The sequence below is a fragment of the Python bivittatus genome, unplaced genomic scaffold, assembly GCF_059951505.1.
Source record: "Python bivittatus isolate LINGU-HERP-01145 unplaced genomic scaffold, Pbiv_v1 ctg000610_np1212, whole genome shotgun sequence".
Lineage (NCBI taxonomy): Eukaryota > Metazoa > Chordata > Lepidosauria > Squamata > Pythonidae > Python > Python bivittatus.
The window spans coordinates 36,014,370-36,032,964 of NW_028277088.1; the positions used below are offsets into that span (position 1 = coordinate 36,014,370).

Sequence of the window (18,595 nt, forward strand, 5' to 3'; positions counted from 1 at the left end):
TGAACTAACTTAAAAAGATAGAATTGAAAGACTTTAAAAAAAAGCCATTTCTAAATTGTAGATATGGGTAAGTGGGATGGTATCCAGTAAACATATTCATTCAGATTGGCTGAAAAGCCTGTTCACCTAGAGGAATCAAGCATATTGATGCTAGATATTGAAATCACTATGGATTGGATTCTGGACAAAACCACTAGACAGGTGTCTCTACTGTAGTCTTCTTCAGCAGTACTGGGCAGATAGACTAGAGGCCTGATTTGTTAGATAGCCCTTTTATGGGGGAAGGTCACCTCTCAACATATTTGTTGTTGTTTAGTCGTTAAGTCGTGTCCGACTCTTCGTGACCCCATGAACCATATTGCGCCAGGCCTTCCTGTCCTTCACTGCCTCCCTGAGTTTGCTCAGTTTCATGCTCATTGCTTCAGTGATGCTATCTAACCATCTCATCCTCTGCCGTCCTCTTCTCCTTTTGCCTTCTGCCTTCAATCTTTCCCAGCATCAGGGTCTTCTCCAAAGAGATCTCTCTTCGCATTAGGTGGCCAAAATATCTGAGCTTGAGCTTCATTATCGATCCTTCCAATGAGCAATCAGGGTTGATTTCCTTTAAGATTGACTGGTTTGACCTCCTAGCAGTCCAGGGAACTCTTAAGAGTCTTCTCCAGCACCACAGTTCAAAGGCATCAATTCTTCGGCGCTCGGCCTTTTTTATGGTCCAGCTCTCACAGCCATACATTACTACTGGAAAAACCATAGCTTTGACTATGCGGATCTTTGTCGGCAAGGTGACGTCTCTGCTTTTTAATATGCTATCTAGGCTTGCCATAGCTTTCCTCCCAAGGAGCAAGCGTCTTTTAATTTCATGGCTGCAGTCTCCGTCTGCGGTGATCTTGGAGCCCAAATAAATGAAGTCTGTTACTGCTTCCATTTCTACCCCTTCTATTTGCCAGGAATTGATGGGTCCAGATGCCATGATCTTAGTTTTTTTAATGTTGAGTTTCAAGCCAGCTTTTGCACTCTCCTCTTTCACCCTCATCAAGAGGCTCTTTAGTTCTTCTTCACTTTCTGCCATTAGGGTGGTATCGTCCGCATATCTGAGGTTGTTGATGATTCTCCCTGCAATCTTAATTCCGGCTTGTGATTCTTCCAGCCTGGCATTTCTCATGATGTACTCTGCATATAGGTTAAATAAGCAGGGTGACAGTATACAGCCTTGTCGTACACCTTTCCCTATTTTGAACCAATCGGTTGTTCCGTGACCGGTTCTAACTGTTGCTTCTTGGCCCGCATACAGATTTCTCAGGAGACAGGTAAGGTGGTCTGGTATTCCCATCTCTTTAAGAATTTGCCACAGTTTGTTGTGATCCACACAATCAAAGGCTTTTGCATAGTCAATGAAGCAGAAGTAGATATTTTTCTGGAACTCTCGTGCTTTCTCCATGATCCAGCGAATGTTGGCGATTTGATCTCTAGTTCCTCTGCCTCTTCGAAACCCAGCTTGTACATCCGGTAGTTCTCGGTTCATATATTGCTGAAGCCTAGCTTGTAGGATTTTGAGCATAACCTTGCTAGCATGTGAAATGAGTGCAATTGTGCGATAGTTTGAGCATTCTTTGGCGTTGCCCTTCTTTGGAATTGGAATGTAAACTGACCTTTTCCAATCCCGTGGCCACTGTTGCGTTTTCCAAACTTGCTGGCATATTGAGTGCAGCACTTTAACACCATCATCTTTTAGTATTTTAAATAACTCAGCTGGAATCCTGTCATCTCCACTAGCTTTGTTGTTAGCAATGCTTCCTAAGGCCCACTTGACTTCACTCTCTAGGATGTCTGGCTCAAGGTCAGTGATCACACCAGCGTGGACATCAGGGACATTAAGATCTTTCTTGTATAGTTCTTCTGTGTATTCTTGCCACCTCTTCTTAATCTCTTCTGCTTCTGTTAGGTCCCTGCCTTTTTGTCCTTTATCATGCCCATCTTTGCACTAAACGTTCCTTTCATATCTCCAATTTTCTTGAAGAGATCTCTAGTCTTCCCCATTCTATTGTTTTCCTCAATTTCTTTGCATTGTTCATTTAAGAAGGCCTTCTTATCTCTCCTGGCTATTCTCTGGAAATCTGCATTCAGCTGCTTATATCTTTCCCTTTCACCCTTGCTTTTCGCATTCCTTCTTTCCACAGCTATTTGTAAAGCCTCATCAGACAGCCATTTTGCTTTCTTGCATTTCTTTTTCTTTGGGATGGTTTTAGTTGCTGCCTCCTGTACAATGTTACGGACCTCCGTCCATAGTTCTTCAGGCACTCTGTCTACCAAATCTAATCCTCTAAATCTATTCATCACCTTCACTGTGTACTCACAAGGAATATGATCTAAGTCATACCTGAGTGGTCTAGTGGTTTTCCCTACATTTTTCAATTTAAGCCTAAATTTTGCAGTAAGCAGCTCATGATCTGAGCCACAGTCAGCTCCTGGTCTTGTTTTTGCTGTCTGTATAGAGCTTCTCCATCTTTGGCTGCAAAGTATATAATCAATCTGGTTTCGGTATTGACCATCTGGTGATGTCCATGTGTAGAGTCGTCTCTTGTGTTGTTGGAAAAGAGTGTTTGCTATGACTATATATATATCTTACAAAAAAATATTCAGATTTTGAGATTTCTGGTTAATATTTTCAGATAGAAGACCCAGGAATTATTTTGCCTGAGATCTTACTTTAAAAGGACTGCTAATCAGGATATCCCATACTGATGGCTGGTTAGACTCATACTTGGATTATTGTTATATGTATCATTCTGTGAAATTATTTGATGCTGCATCAGCACTGGATTTCGATTTTGAATGCCTTAACTCTGTCCCTCTTTCTCTGTGATCTTAGTTATTACCCGTCCTCCTGTGGTGAGATCTGTTTCATACAGTTCAAGTCCCTCATCTTTAGAACAACCCAGTGGAGGAACTATGAGTCCTGCTTGCAAGGCTGCTTCTGGCCTGGACCCAAACCTAGGTAATGTAAATAGCAAAGGACTTTTATCTGTTTTGCTTACTTTAAGCATTATGGATTTTTGTGCAAAATCAACTTCAGTAAAATACAAAGTGAATAAGAATAGAGCTGTGGAAGGCTGTTCCCCATATTGCTATGTCAATAAGAGTTGGTGGTAACAAACTACTTACAGAATTCCTATAGATGAATGAGGTATAGAGTTAGGATGAAGCAATTATAAATGCCTTAGGGATTGTGCAGAACAGCTTCTTACATTGCCTTCAGGAAGAGCTATAGCTTACTTACATATGGAAACAGGTCAGCTATCAAGTTAAAGCTAGGACAGCAATACCATACTGAAATATCTTAAATAGATTAATATACTAGAGAATAGTGTTTACCAGAATTATGGGATAACCAGGAAAATACTAATGCAGACAAGATCACATTGCGCGTAACTGATAAATTACTATCTCCTAGAAGAAAACAAATATCAGTTTAGTTTTCTAACTAAATAAGAATGCTAGATAAAATGATTACAAGCCATACTGAGGACCGGTAATTCCATGGAATAACTGATGTTTTGTAAGTGGGAAATTATTACAATCCACTATCTGTATGTTAAGATGAATGATAATTATGATATTGTTTTGTTATCCTCTGAAGAGCTTTAGTGGATTGGATTCCAGATTCAGTTATACTTAACAGTAGCTTCTTGAAATCAGCAAGATTTCAGTTTACCGTGTCTAACTTCAGTCTCATTGATTTCAGTCAGTCTGCATATATCTGTATTAAAAGCCCTCTTATATAGGTATCTAAAATGAAAAAAAAAAAAGCCTTTCCCCAGATATGCATATTTTAGTCCTAGAACTAGACTGGCTTAAATCAGGCACTGTGTTGCTAGTATTAAATCTCCCCATCCTTAACAATAACTCAAAAGGGCCTGCTGAGTACTCCCTATACAAGCTTAGAGGTGTATGAAAGGCTACAGATCTTTGTTGTGGCCCCCATGCTCTGGAACTTCCTACCCCAGAGGTTTGTTTAGCCCCCTCCCAGCCTTTTGTATAGGTAGTCCTTGACTTACGACCATAATAAGGACTGGAAAATTAATCATTAAGCGGTGTGGTCGTTAAGCAAGACATCACGTGACTGCACCTGATTTTACGACATTTTTTGCAATGTTCATTAAGCGAATCAGTGTGGTTGTTAAGTAAATCACACGGTTCCCCATTGATTTTGCTTGTCGGAAGCTGGCTGGGAAGGTCACAAATGGCAATCACATGACCCCAGGATGCTGTAACCATCATAAATACATGCCGGTTGCCAAGCACCCAAATTTTGATCATGTGACCACAGAGATACTGCAATGGTCATAAATGTGAGAACTGGTCATAAGTCATTTTTTTCAGTGCTGTTGTAACTTCAAATAGTCGCTAAATGAATGGTTGTAAGTTGAGGACTACCTGTAATATGTTAAGGATTGAACACTGATTAGATGGTAAATACACCTGACTTCTGGGTAGCTTTTACCTATGTCATAAAAAGTTGTTGGATGTAATTTGTTTGCTACTGAAGTTCATAGTTTATTTATCAACAATCAATCGTTTTTCACAGCAATGAGTAATGTAATTTGACATTTTCTGTTCTGATAATGTAGAACATTTGGCTTTAGTTTGTTGTTAAGTAATTCTTTTGTTGCAACTTCATTATTCAGGAGAAAAAAGAAAAATTAATGAATGTTATTCTGTGGAGAGTGCTAAGAAACCAAGGGTTGTAGGAGATATTCCTGTTGAACTGATCAATGAAGTGATGTCAACTATTACAGATCCAGCAGCAATGCTTGGTCCAGAGGTGAGAAATGTACCTTTCAGAATTAATTAATGTAAAATATGAGGATAGCACATTATTAATTAATTAATTAATTAACTTATTAAATTTATATGCCATCCATCTACTACAGGTTATCAGTAGGTTTATTGTCATACTGAGATACTCTTTTTAATTTCAAGAGTATTGGGACTGATTTTCATTTGAAGACAATTTTTCACTATTAATACAAACCACATAATTCTACATAAGTAGGTGCCTCATATTGCTGGGACTTCAGTTCCAAGAATTCCCACCCAATATGACTATTGCTAAGAATTTTGGGAGTATACCTATCTGGAAGCTTCACAAATTGGGAAGGCGGTGCTAAGCAATGTCCATGTAATGTCATTAAAAAAAACTTATTTATTGAAATTAATAAAATGCATCAAGCTGCGAGTACATATACAACATATAGGTACTGTACATATACATTAGACAATGACAAGTTGAAAAATAATTTTTAAGTTTAAGCGTTTTTTTTTAATGGCATAGCTGGCATGCAGTTAGTTTAATTCATACATTTTGTCTTCTTGGATAAGACTCAGTTTTAGGATTTTTTTTTAATGTACTCATATTTAGAAGGGGAGTTGTCCATATGGATTGTATTGTATCTGCAATCATATGAAGAAAATTACTCAAAGTCCCATCTCAAGCAAATGTTGTTTTTCATGAATTTAGAGTAATTTGTTAGATTTATTTAATTTATAGGCTGCCCAATTCCTAAATGATTCTGAGTGGCTTGCAACTAAAAAGCCAGCATATAATAAAAGAGTACCAGAAGAGCAAAATACAAAAACAGAAAAAAATCAGACCAAATTAAAACAAAACAAAAAGGGGCTCCACACCCTGTCCCCAAGGCCTATAAGTTGTCCTGTAGTATGGCTCATCATCTATACTGATTGCCATTAGTTTGCCCTGACGATTTGTGGGTATCAAATGGTCCTCTTCATTTCTTTGGTTTTTTTCTCCTCTTTTCTCCCCCATCTCCATTCATCATCTTCCATTCAGCATAGTTAAGCATTTTTCTTTACCTGTAGTCTTTTGTCACATTTCTGCTGAAAACCTGCTCCCTAATTGTGGATTATAGAAGGAGGAGGAATATCTGAAGACATGTAGACAGTGGATCATGATGTTTACCTACCGCTTCTAGGCATTATCAAGAAATGGAGAGAAAATATGACTGCTTGGCTCCTGTTTGCCTTTCACACTCCCATGTACCCATCACTAGATCTCTGTGTCCTAGTGACCTTCAAGAGATAGCAGAGTTGTAAGAAAGGAGGAAGGGACAGAATTTATGTGTTTGGCATTTTTGTATGAAGGTAGTCCTAGAAGGCATGACTTGGGTAGTTCGGTTAGTTCTCTCCACCTTTAGAACATCTCTCCATGTCATAATCATTAACATTTTATGGTCGATACTAAGTAATTCAGTGGTGTTCTTTCAAATGCAAAACAAACAACTGATTGCTGGATATTTAATACTAGTGAATGTATTTAAGGACACACATAATATTGAATGATTTTTTTTTTACTTTTGAAATAGGAGTTATATGAGCTTTTTCATTATTTTTTTTAAGTATTAGATGTAAGCTGATGGACAGAAATATTCCTTTCTATAGCAACAGCTTATAATGGTTTTTTAAAACATTTTTCACATGGTAAACGTGTAGCCAAATAACAATTATTAAATATTTAGTCTGAATTGCTTAATATTTTTCAGACATATTACTTATTCAGTCAGAGATGCAACCTTAAACAGAAGTATGTGCCATCAAAATGGGGAAGATTTTCAAGTCTATTTACTGACATATGTCTTGACTATATGCGAAAAGAAAAAAATAAGGATCCTCAAATAAATACTGAATCGTTTTTTCATTGTTCCTTTCATAAAGCAGACTAATTTTCTATCTGCACACTCGGCCCGGGATGAAGCTGCAAGATTGGAAGAGCGTAGGGGAGTGATTGAATTTCATGTGGTTGGAAATTCCTTAAATCAAAAACCAAATAAAAAGATCATGATGTGGCTGGTTGGCTTACAGAATGTATTCTCACATCAGTTACCTAGAATGCCAAAAGAGTATATTACTCGTCTAGTTTTTGATCCGTGAGTATCATCTCTCTTTTTCTTCCCAAAGGGAAAGGTAGAACAAAAAAAGGAATAATATTTATTGAATGGGTTCGTTTTTAGAAGCTGAAAGCAACCTTTTAAATCCACAGTCTGTGGGTTTGAGACTTGGAACAACAACAGTAACAAAAAGGAAGCTGAAAAATTGTTGTAATTTATGGCATTCTTTGTGAGAATTCTCACAAAGTTTGGGGAAGTTAAAAAGATGGGACTAAACATCAGGATTTGCATTCACTGGAAGGTTTGCTCCAAATAATGAGAAATAGGCAATAGTTAACCTTTCCAAGATGGAGACCATTTATCATTGGAACAGGAAGGAGGACAATTTTGACACTTCTTGCTCCCCTCCAAAACATTCTTTAGAAGGCTGGTGTGGGAGTTGCAGGTGAAGGTGCCTTCTATCATGAGAAAGACACCAACTGGTAGTAATATGACTTGAAACATCATGAAGATAATTGTTTTTGCAGTTATAAATTTATTCAGTAGAAAATTTGTGTAGAAAAGATTGGCAACGAAGGAGACCTGACAGAGTCTAATTCAATCAGTTCAGGCAATATTTGATTGAAACTAATTCAGTCAGGAAGAGGGATTCTTCCCTCTTCTGGCAAACTACCAGAAGTCTAGGAAAACCGCTACCCCCACCCCCCAATCAAGTACCAATTCAAGCCTGGGAAGAGTATTTTAGAGGATTGTACATGGGCCCTGCTAGTAACATAAATGAGAGTGAGATCGACCTGGACTAAGTTCAGAATTGGCCCTCTGTCTCTGTGCAAGAGATAACCCGATTGAATCCCTTAACAAAGCTCCAGGTGTTGTGTTTTGCCTGAAATAATTAAAAAGAATCCCAGCTGGTGGCGCCTCTGCTAGCATCCCTATTTACATTCATAGATCAAACTGGTTATGTTCCAAAAGATTGGGGGCTGGCAACAATAGTCCCAATTTATGAAAAGGGCAGTAAGAATGATCCATGCAATTACAGGCCTATCAACCTTTTGAGTGTTGTTAGCAAATTATATGCTAAACATTTAAATCACAAGCTCCAAGACTGGATAGAGACAGAGGGCATAATCCAAGATGAGCAGGCAGGATTCAGAGGTCAACAGTAGACCACATTCTGGTGCTCTACCATCTTGTACAAAAATACACTCATAAAAAGAAATCATCCCTCTTCGTGGCCTGTCTAGATTTTAAACATGCCTTTGACTCAATTTCCAGGAATGCCTTTTGGGAAAAATTTAAAAAAACAACTATTGTCAGGTACCTCCTCTTTCTGATATAGAACTTATACTCCAGCACTACTTTAAGAGTGAGATGCAATTCCCAAGGGTCCCTCTTGGGCACAGGAAGTGTTCAGAAAAGAGTGCGAAGGAGATGTATTCCTGCCCCTTCTCTTTTCAGCTTGTACATCAGTTCAGTGGTAGGCCTTCATAATCCAGAATTTCCACGGACCTAAACTAGCACGGTGCAAAATCCCTATACCCCTCTAGGGTGCTGCTGCTGCCATAATTTCACAAACTCCTGTAGGGCTAAAAAGCAATAGCAGCAATATTTTGGTACTGCGGACAAAATCATCTGGTTCTTAATTTTGATAAATCTAAAATTCTGGTCTTTGCTAAGAGAGCCACCCAACAATCCTGGAGAATAGAAGGGCACAAATTAGAACAGGTTACTGCATTTAAATATCTTGGGGTGGTTTTCCACCTGGAACACGCACCAGAATCACATAGTGCAGCTAGGTCTAAGCGCTTTTTTTATACAAGCAGAGGGCAATTAATCCCCGTGGCATTAAAATTTTTTGAGGCCAAACCACTGGCCCAAATCCTTTATGGGACACAAGTTGGAATTTATGTGAAGAAGGATACACTGGAAACACTGCAAACAAAATTTTTGAGATCAATTCTTGCTGCACCCAATGGAACAGCAAACACCCAGTTAAGGCTTGAGACAGGAATCTCAGTAAGGGCTTGGCGGAGAATGATAAACTATTGGTTGAAAATCCAATTCTTTCCAGTCAGACTGACTCCTTTAGTTTTACTAGACAATTTTCCTTCTCCTTGGAAACAAGCTATAGAGCAGGAGTTGGCATTATATGGGCTTATTCAGTAAAGCTATTTCCATCTGAAGAAATGAGTTATTCCAATAAAATAAGTTGGGATAGAAGGTAATCATTTGAAAGGGAATCTGGAAAATGCAATCAAAATATTTTATGTTGACAAACTACCAGTTTTCTGGGCACTTTCTTCCTCTTTAGAAAATCAAATCAAATCTAGCATCAAATCTATGCAAAAGTGCTTTTATATATAATTGCTCTGACTATGAAGGCACCAGTGGTGCCCACCATTAGTGGGTATATCATTCATATGACAAATGTATGTAACTACAGGAAACACAAGACCCTTGCATTAATAAAGGATGGTCGTGTGATTGGTGGTATCTGTTTCCGGATGTTCCCATCTCAAGGATTTACGGAAATAGTTTTCTGTGCTGTGACTTCTAATGAACAAGTCAAGGTAAAACCAATATTAGTGGCATTATAAGACAAATGTATTATACAATATGCAGGTATAATTGGATTTTGTGTGGCTCCATAGTCCTGAACTTGATCAAATGGAGAAAATATTCTTCTGCCCAAAGTGCATTGTATTCTTCCACAGAAGGCTCACTACTAAAATTAATTGCATCCAGATGCAGAACAGAATTCTTACTGTAAGTGTAGAATGATTGCTATATTGAAAACCACCTGAAAATATAGTTCATTAGAAGTAATATTCATTGCATTTTTGTCACAATTTTGTCACTTTCATGAGTGCAGTCTGCTTTTTAAAAAGAAACCAGAAGGCTGAGTAAACACATGCCAAAGTAGCATTCTCTTGTGATTTATTGTACTTACCACAATTCACAGAGGAAATTATACTTTCTTTGTCAGTCAGTGATGAATGGAATATCTGTATAAATCTTCCATCTTATTTCCAGTTCAGTCCCAATGCAAATAACAAAGGAGGAAATATGGTAAACGGAGCTAGGTAGGAAAACAGTGTGCCAGTTAGAGAAATTTTTATCTTTGCTGATTGTGATTGAAGTATATCTGAAGTCACAACCTATTGCAAGGAGGGTGGGTAGCATTATAATGTAAATTATAATGCTGGAAAATATCTGGTGACAACAGACAATAACTGTTCCCCGACTTTTAGCATCTTTCTATAATAACGGAATGGTAAAACATTTAGCTCTATCTGGAAGATATGCAATGACTACTGATCATTCAAAAAGTGCTGTACGTTCAAAGGGTAGAACATCTAATAATTAAATAATAAATCTGGAATGAACCTTAATGATGATCTACCCTTACTCATTGTAGGAAACTGTTATATCCTGAAATGGTATATCTGATTTTCTCCTATGCTAGTTGCTTAATCAGCAACCTAACCAAACAGAACGAACAAGCAAACTTAACCTCAACAGTAGACTAAGTCTGATGCCTCAGCAATCTAAGCAAATAGCAAATAGCAAAAAGTCCAAAATCGAAGAGAGGAAAGCTTTGATCTAAAGCAGGTGAACTGATGAAACTTACACACATGGATACGCAAAAACTAGCGATACAGGAAAGAAAAAAAACATGGGGGGAAATGTAACACCAACCCTAAGAATAGGTTGAATCAAGTATTTCAACAAAGGTAGAAGAAAAAAGCCAAAAGCAAACACAGGTGGGGAAATCCTTCCACTAAGTTACAAAGTGAGCTCAAATATAGATCCACCATTTGTCTGCAGGTTCCCTTATTCAGTCTCTCTTGGGAAAGATGCTAGTTATAACTTCCTGCTCTGGTTAGATTGCGGAGTTATAACTAGTTACATAACTCCGCAATAGTTATAACTATAGTTATAATAGTTATAACTTCCTGCTCTGGTTAGGCTGCGGAATATTACTTTGAAAGTAGTTTTTGGAAGCAGGATTTAACATGACCCATGTAATTGGAAAAGAAAGCTTTGTAACCAGTCTTTCTGTCAGTAGACCAAAATTCTGTTCTCACACACAGTTCTTAGGGACCCACAGTATTTCTGTACAGATAGTCCTGGACTTATGACCATTTGTTTAACAACCATTAAAAGTTACAACAGTGCTGAAAAAGTGACTTACAACCAGTCCTTGCACTTATGACTGTCACAGCATCCCTGTGGTCACATGATTAAAATTAGGGCGCTTAGCAACCAGCATGTAGTCACTTTGTGTGAGATGGGCGGCTATATAAATATGATAGATAAATAAACAAATACATTTACGATAGTTGCCGCATCCCAGGGTCACATGAGAGCCATTTGCGACCTTCCCAGGGAGCCTCTGACAAGCAAGGTCAATGGGGGAAGCCAGATTTGCTTAACGATAGCAGCAAAAAAGGTGGTGAAATCGGGGGCGACTCAATTAATGACCGCATTGCTTAGTGATGGAAGTTCCGGTCCCAGTTGTGGTTGCAAGTCAAGGAGTACCTGTATTTAAATTGTTTTATTATTGCAAACTCCAAGCGGCAAAGTTTTAATACATTGCAATCCTCAATTGATAAACTCATCATAATTCCTTTGCAGGGTTATGGAACACACTTAATGAATCATCTGAAAGAGTATCATATTAAGCATAATATTCTCAACTTCCTTACATATGCTGATGAATATGCAATTGGCTACTTCAAGAAACAAGTAAGTAGAACTTTGGGGACCATTTTCAATCTGCAGCAAAATGAAAGTTGAATAACTGTTAGAAACATACAGAAGACTTTTAGAGTGATCTTGCTATCTGAGGGAAAAATATAACTCTTCTTTGAATTTGAAGACTATTGTTTATAAACACCAGACCTCTTAAAAGAAAGTCTTCCGGCATTTTAGGCTAATCGGTTTTATTATCATATAAGCCTTCATTATTGTATAAGCTGAAAGATTAATCTTTAAGATGCCACATTTTCTTTTTGCTACAAAAGATGAACTGGGCCACTAAAAAAACTAAAGTTGTTTGGTTTTGTATTTTGGGAAATCTGTATGTTCTGGCTGTTTCTTTGAAATGACAGTTCATTCCTGGGTTGTTTTTTCTACTGCTGTTATGTGACTCCTCTATATAATATATTTTTCTCCCTCTTTCTGTTTTTGAGAGCTTCTTGACAGTTGCTACAGGAGTTGTAATTATCTTTGTAATAGTAACCACTGATGAATTACATGGTGATCTTCAAAAAAATTATATTGTGTATCCTGTTTCTATGATGCATAGTGTGATTTTGTCATGAACTTAAAATTAAGGGTGGTGGTGACTGATCTCTGGTTGCAGAATTGCAGCTTCAAAGTACATGAAGGAAAATATCACTAATGTAAAAAGTCACAATGGCTTCAGTAAGCAAGTAAAAGTAAATTGGTTCTTTTTCCTTAGGGATTTTCAAAAGATATTAAAGTACCAAAAGCAAAATATGTAGGCTATATCAAGGACTATGAAGGAGCAACTTTAATGGGGTGTGAATTGAATCCAAGGATTCCTTACACTGAATTTTCAGTCATCATTAAGAAACAAAAAGAGGTAAAAAGTGGTTTTTTTAAAAAGCATACGCTAATCAAGTGTTGTTTTTAATCAATTCATTAACACCTGCAAAGTTTCTCAAGAATAAGGATTATTGTACAACATTATATTTTTCTTCCAGGGACCCAGTACAAAATGATACTGTGTTTTTTTATGGGTGTGGAAAATTTCTTCTGAAGGAAATTCACTGGCTTGAAACAAAAGTAGAAGGATGACTGTATTTTCCACTTGTCTGTTTCATGAGTGTCAGTTGTAAAACAGAACATTTAATAACACCACAATGGATTTTTTAGTATAGCTTGGATATCATTACAGGTAGTCCTTATTTAGTGACTGCCTTGGACAGCAACCATTTGCAGTTACAGTGGTGATGAAAAAATAACTTTTGCGACCAGTGCCCGCATTTATGACCTTCACAGCATCTCTCTCTCTCTCTCTCTCTCTCATTCTCTCTCATCACACATTTGTCATTACAGTTAGTACGTGCTGTCTTCTGTCTGACACGTTTTTTTCCTTTTCCTCCACCTTGCAAAGTGGAGAGATTGCCTAAAGACATTATCTCTTCCTGAGCCGCTTTTGTCCTCAGTGCAGCACATCCCTAAAAAGTGCTAACCACAAGTTAACAAGTTCAGCTCTTTGACCTTAATTAGTTGATTAGAATCCTTTGGCTGACTTGTGCTGCTGCCTAATCCTGACAAGAGCTTAGTTAATTTGAAGGCTTTTTTTGCCTCCTAAGCAGTGTGTCACTCACAGCCACGAGTGTGCTAGATGAACAACTGGCAATAAGCGCATTCCTTTCTATATGTATTCTGTATTGTGTGTCTGCTTACTCTCTTGTAATTCCTTTTTCTCCAATGAATATAAGTACAAACTCTCTTCTTGCTAATTATCCCAGCACTGGGGTGAGCATTCCAAAGGGCAGGAAGTGGGGAAAAGGGCTATAAGATTTGCCTTTTTACTGAGTTCCCTTGTGAATCAAATTCTGGAACCCTTCCCCTGTTTGAGCTCACCTGGCTGTTTGGGGTTGTATCTTTCTGATGCTGGAAAGCAAATTTATTGTATGCTGCCCAGAATCACTTCATGTGAAGTGGGCTGTTATATAAATTTGACAAATAAAAATAAATAAAAGGAAAGCTGAAGTAAAATCATAAGAACAGTCATGGTCACATGATTTTTCTCTTAGCGACTGCTTTGTTTAACAACTGAGTTGCCGGTCCCAATTGCGGTCGCTAAACGAAGGCTACCTGTATATAAATGAAGAATTCTCTTCAGTGGTGGAGGAAGAGTAGATCACCAACTTGGATGAGGGAAACCAGTTCTGAATCCTGTCTCCCTATCAGTGACTTTGACCAACTGTTTTTGAAGCTGGGAAGTCATAATGTCAGTGCCATGAAGGCTAAGCAGAGAATGAGAAAGGAGAAACCTTGAATGTGAGAAATCCAAAGCTGCCAAGCCCTGCAAGGCTGGCAAATTTAGGGAACAAGAACTGCTTGGATTTCTGTAGATATTTGTTGCTAGTAGGGTAATGTAATTGAATCTTGAAAGGTGCCAAAGCAATTTTACACAACTTAAACTAGCATAATTAAGCTGGAATTAGTCTCTTATTTTGCCCTCTCCTGGACTCAGGAATCTTTTCTGTAAAAGCTGTACTTCCTATATTGGCCTTTCTCCCTCCTCTGTATTCTCAGAATCTGTTAGACATTCCATCATACTGCTGCCTTCTTCACTCTCCCCCCCTGCCATAGAAAGTATGGAAAGCAACCCCTCCCCCCCCAAAATGGGTAGGCATCTCCTCAAGATCAAGAGACAAGTCTGAAATAGAAGGTCCAAAGAAACAGTAATGTGCCCTGCTTTCCCTGGTAAGACATGTAAGGTATGGTGGGGTGAGCATGGAGACCTCTTCTTCCTGGTGATCAAAGCCTGGTGCATTCAGGGGGACAAGGATTGTCTGGAAATTTCATATGGAGCTGATGAACAAGTTGGGGCATGTGTACTGTCATGAGGAATGCAGAGAGTTGTTATATGCAAGTTCTGCAAATGACAATGTCAGGTCAATTGTCCTGTTGACAGGATACATGGCCACACAAATTTATTTCTATCACAGCATTAGTTCTTTCCTGTCAACCTACTTGTGATGAGACAATGACAAATGAATATGAATATGCAGTAATTGAAAGAGGGTTTCCAGAACCTGGATTAAATTGAGAGGCATGATCTGAGATCACATGACCAGAAATGTGGTCTAGAAACAACAGTTGCTTTTTATGTTGAATAAAATGAACTCTCTTGGTAAATAGATCCACTACCACTAGAATACCATTTTAATTTCATATTATGAATATTTTGTTTTTTATTGTATTGTTGATTTCCATATGATATTGTTAACTGCTGAGAGTTCGAGGATAGCTGTGGGAATAAATCAATTACAAATTATTATCATTATAATGGAAGAAATGCAACCTGTGTATATATGTTATATGCTCACTTACTTACATGCTAAGTAAATAATTACCCATGTTGTGGATCCAACTGTAAGTATGGGCAACTGACCATGCATGACAGTGGCATCCCTCAGTATTATTATCAATGAAAGAGGCAAATTGGATAAATATTGTGCTGCAGATGAGTTGCACGTGCATTTAATAACGTTAGGCAGATGACTTACAAACCTCAATATCTTAGATATTTATATATTTCAGATCCATATGCCTTCATTCCCCTCTGAATATTCAGTTTTTACTGAACATTGGCTTGTTCATTGTCTCAGTTTTAAAATAGCTACCGAGAAGTATGAAACTGTTCAAAAATTAATCTCATTTAAATGAATCTGATTGCTTTTTACAGTTCTGTTTTTGTGCTATCTTTGTTCCAGATCATTAAAAAATTGATTGAAAGGAAACAAGCACAGATTCAGAAAGTTTATCCTGGCCTTTCTTGCTTCAAAGACGGAGTACGACAGATACCCATAGAAAGTATTCCTGGAATTAGTATGTATCCTGTCCTGGTAGCTGTTTAATTACACTTGCCAAGGTTTTTATAATGTTTATCACCTTTGGCAAATATTGATTGGGTTAATTTAATTTTAAGATACTGGATTCTCTTCTCCAGAAATGAGGTGCTTCTAGGTTATTTATAACATTTATTTTAATGACAATTAACTTATATATTTTAATTGTGTATCGTGGCATGGTTCTTTATTTTCTTGTTAATAGCCATTAGAAATAATACGCAGATAATTACTATTATTTTTACAGTATTTTGGGAATTAAAAATAAGAACTGATTGATGACTGAATTCTGATGCTTTCTTGACTGATTTGTATGCAAATATTAATTGTTGAAGATTTGTTCTTTTTTAAGATACTCAGATATATTTGAGCATTAGCTTATCCTCTAAAGCAGAGTATATGGATTTAAGACTACGTGTTATAACTTACCACTTTTAATTTGCCTTTTGCTTTAATTTTGTTCGTTGCATAGGAGAGACTGGCTGGAAACCAAGCAGTAAAGAGAAGGGGTAAGTGTTGTTTGAGCAAGATAAATTAATTAAAACCCTTTCAAATTGAGTACTGATATGTTCCTTAAAAATAATTGCATCTTTATTTCTAACAGAAGAATAAGAACATTTTAGTCATTAACAGTTTGCAATTGGTGGATTGTTGGCTTTTTAAAAGAACACTGTACAAACCATACATTTTAATCTTGCCTGCATTTTGTTTTAAGTAAAGAACCCAAAGATCCAGATCAACTTTACAGCACACTAAAAAACATTCTACAACAGGTCAAGGTATGTTTTATTTTATTTTTGTAAATCTCATGAAATGTTTTGTGATATAGAACATTGATCAGTAATACTTTTTTTCCTAGAGCCACCAAAATGCTTGGCCTTTCATGGAACCAGTGAAGAGAACAGAAGCTCCTGGATATTATGAAGTTATAAGGTTCCCTATGGGTAATGCCATTAGCTTTTTAAAAATAAGGCCTCTAAAGGGAAATATGTTTTTAAATATGGAACTATAATATTGTGCTGTTCTATAAACTTTGCACAACTGTCAGAGAGTATTATTATTATTATTTTTGCAGTGCAGTGCAGTGATAGTAATATCTACATAAGAAACATGTATGTAGGATAATTATCTTGAAGCATCTTGTGTAGGAGCTCATGCAAGAGATTTTTCTGTGTTTGGGGTTTACCTCTGTCATCAGCACTCATCTGTTCATTCAGAAATAGACTGTTTATAAGCAGGAGAGACTTCTGTTTACAGAAAGCTGTTTTTGCCCAAACTATAATTTAGAGGCAGCATTCTCCTCCACAATCAGATCATTTTTACCCACCACTCCTAAAAACAACAGAATAGCTGCTCACATTCATTTTCTGCAAATGGATGGCAGATTCATTATAATTTATGAAGAATGATGGTTCAACTGCAAATAATGGATAAAGTGTTACACACACACACACACACTGATCTTATGTAGCACTGAAATAACTGAAGTCTCAGTGAACAGCCATTTTTTTTCACTAAAGAAGGGAGGGGGACGCATAGAGCCAAATGATATTCTAGTAATAAGATGATGTTTATTCTTACACAGACCTGAAAACTATGAGTGAACGATTGAAGAACAGGTACTACGTATCTAAGAAATTATTCATGGCAGATATGCAGCGAGTGTTTACTAACTGCAAAGAGTACAACCCACCTGAAAGTGAATATTACAAATGTGCCAATATACTGGAGAAATTCTTCTACACAAAAATTAAAGAAGCTGGATTAATTGACAAATAATTTTCTTCTCATGCAATTAAGATGCCTAATTTCACAGCAGAATATGCAGTTCTTTCATTAGATTTGAAACTTGTGTTTATAAAAAAAAACTTTCTTAACTAGCACTTTTAAACATGTAATATAGAAGAGTTTATTTTATTAAAGTATTTTTAAATGTACACTTGCATGCCCTTTTGCAGTGTATTCAATTTTTATTAGATGTATTGCACAAACTGTTTGGAGATTTGGAAAGGGTAAATTTCCAAGCAGTGAATGTTTAAGCTTAATGTATCAGATTGAAAAATGGCTTTTTATTTTTACAGCGAAGATGTTAATGAAGGGGGATATATATATATATATATATATATATATATATATATATATATATATATATATATAAATTAAACATTCAACTAAGAAGAAGGTGCTATGAGAGAGAAAGAATTACTTTAAGCTATAAAAATGGAATTCCCTTATTAGGTGCAAGTTAAAATTCCTCTATGAATTTGGTTCTTAATATTTGCATTTCAAGAAAATGTAGCATCATTCTGACTTAGGTCAAGTTCTGAAAAGGACCTCAAAGTCTGTGCTAGCTCCAAACTGTTGCTTAGTCTTTTGGTAGAGTCAATAAATTTAAAACAATACTATTTCTACTATTGAACCCAATCTAGCAATAGCTTTGTCTTTATAGATTTGTACGGACCTTTATGCATGAAAGCCATTTTGCCCTCAAAAGTACAATAGGTGCTGCATTAATGGGTGGAATGGACAAGAGATTGGATTTTCATACAGGGCTTAGCCCTGAGTATATTGCATGTTAATTGATGCACATACACCTAAAGCATACATCCGTGAAGAATGTGCATTTAACTGCACACTGTGTTCAGTAGTACAGGTAGTCCTCGACTTACGACCATCATTGGGCCTGGAATTTCCATCACTAAGCCATGTGATCGTAAAGCAAGATGTAACATGAGTGCATTGCTTAGCGATGGCAGTCCCGGGGCTCCCCATTGCTGCTGTTTAGCAAATTCCACCAGTTAACCAAGGACCCACCCCAATCCAAGCCATTCCAGGCTTGGTCCCTCCAGGCCTTGAGACTCAGTAAGGTAAGGGACTGCCTCCAACTCCTCCCACCCACCTATCTCCCCCCCATCTCTGCCTTTTTGGCTGCCCTGCACCCTGCTTTACAGGGCAGCAAGCAAGCCCAGAATTGCACAGCTCAGGTGCTGCTTGCCATGCTGCAGCTCAGGGGCTTCTTGGCTCTCCTTCCCCCTTTGCTCACTCACACACACTGCACCCTCCTTCCCTTTGTTT

General features: G+C 37.4%; 1 protein-coding gene across 7 annotated transcripts in view; it reads left to right on the plus strand.

The window, feature by feature from the left end:
* The window catches only part of KAT2B (lysine acetyltransferase 2B), a 69,693-nt gene that overhangs the window by 37,608 nt on the left and 13,490 nt on the right, over nucleotides 1-18,595 (plus strand). For 3 of the 7 annotated variants that reach the window (XR_015797890.1, XR_015797889.1, XM_088150775.1), the window contains exons 8-15: nucleotides 2,870-2,995; nucleotides 4,686-4,822; nucleotides 6,730-6,941; nucleotides 9,346-9,472; nucleotides 11,541-11,651; nucleotides 12,370-12,513; nucleotides 15,386-15,500; nucleotides 15,993-16,029. Coding sequence is in view for 5 of the 7 variants with exons in the window: in XM_088150775.1 (XP_088006901.1) it covers nucleotides 2,870-2,995; nucleotides 4,686-4,822; nucleotides 6,730-6,941; nucleotides 9,346-9,472; nucleotides 11,541-11,651; nucleotides 12,370-12,513; nucleotides 15,386-15,500; nucleotides 15,993-16,029 (1,009 nt within the window). In the remaining 2 variants the exon portion in view is untranslated. Of the gene's footprint in view, nucleotides 1-2,869; nucleotides 2,996-4,685; nucleotides 4,823-6,729; nucleotides 6,942-9,345; nucleotides 9,473-11,540; nucleotides 11,652-12,369; nucleotides 12,514-15,385; nucleotides 15,501-15,992; nucleotides 16,030-16,235; nucleotides 16,300-16,379; nucleotides 16,465-17,105; nucleotides 17,685-18,595 lie in introns of those variants that run through there. The other 4 variants (XM_088150771.1, XM_088150772.1, XM_088150774.1 and 1 more) reach the window with 4 other exon arrangements.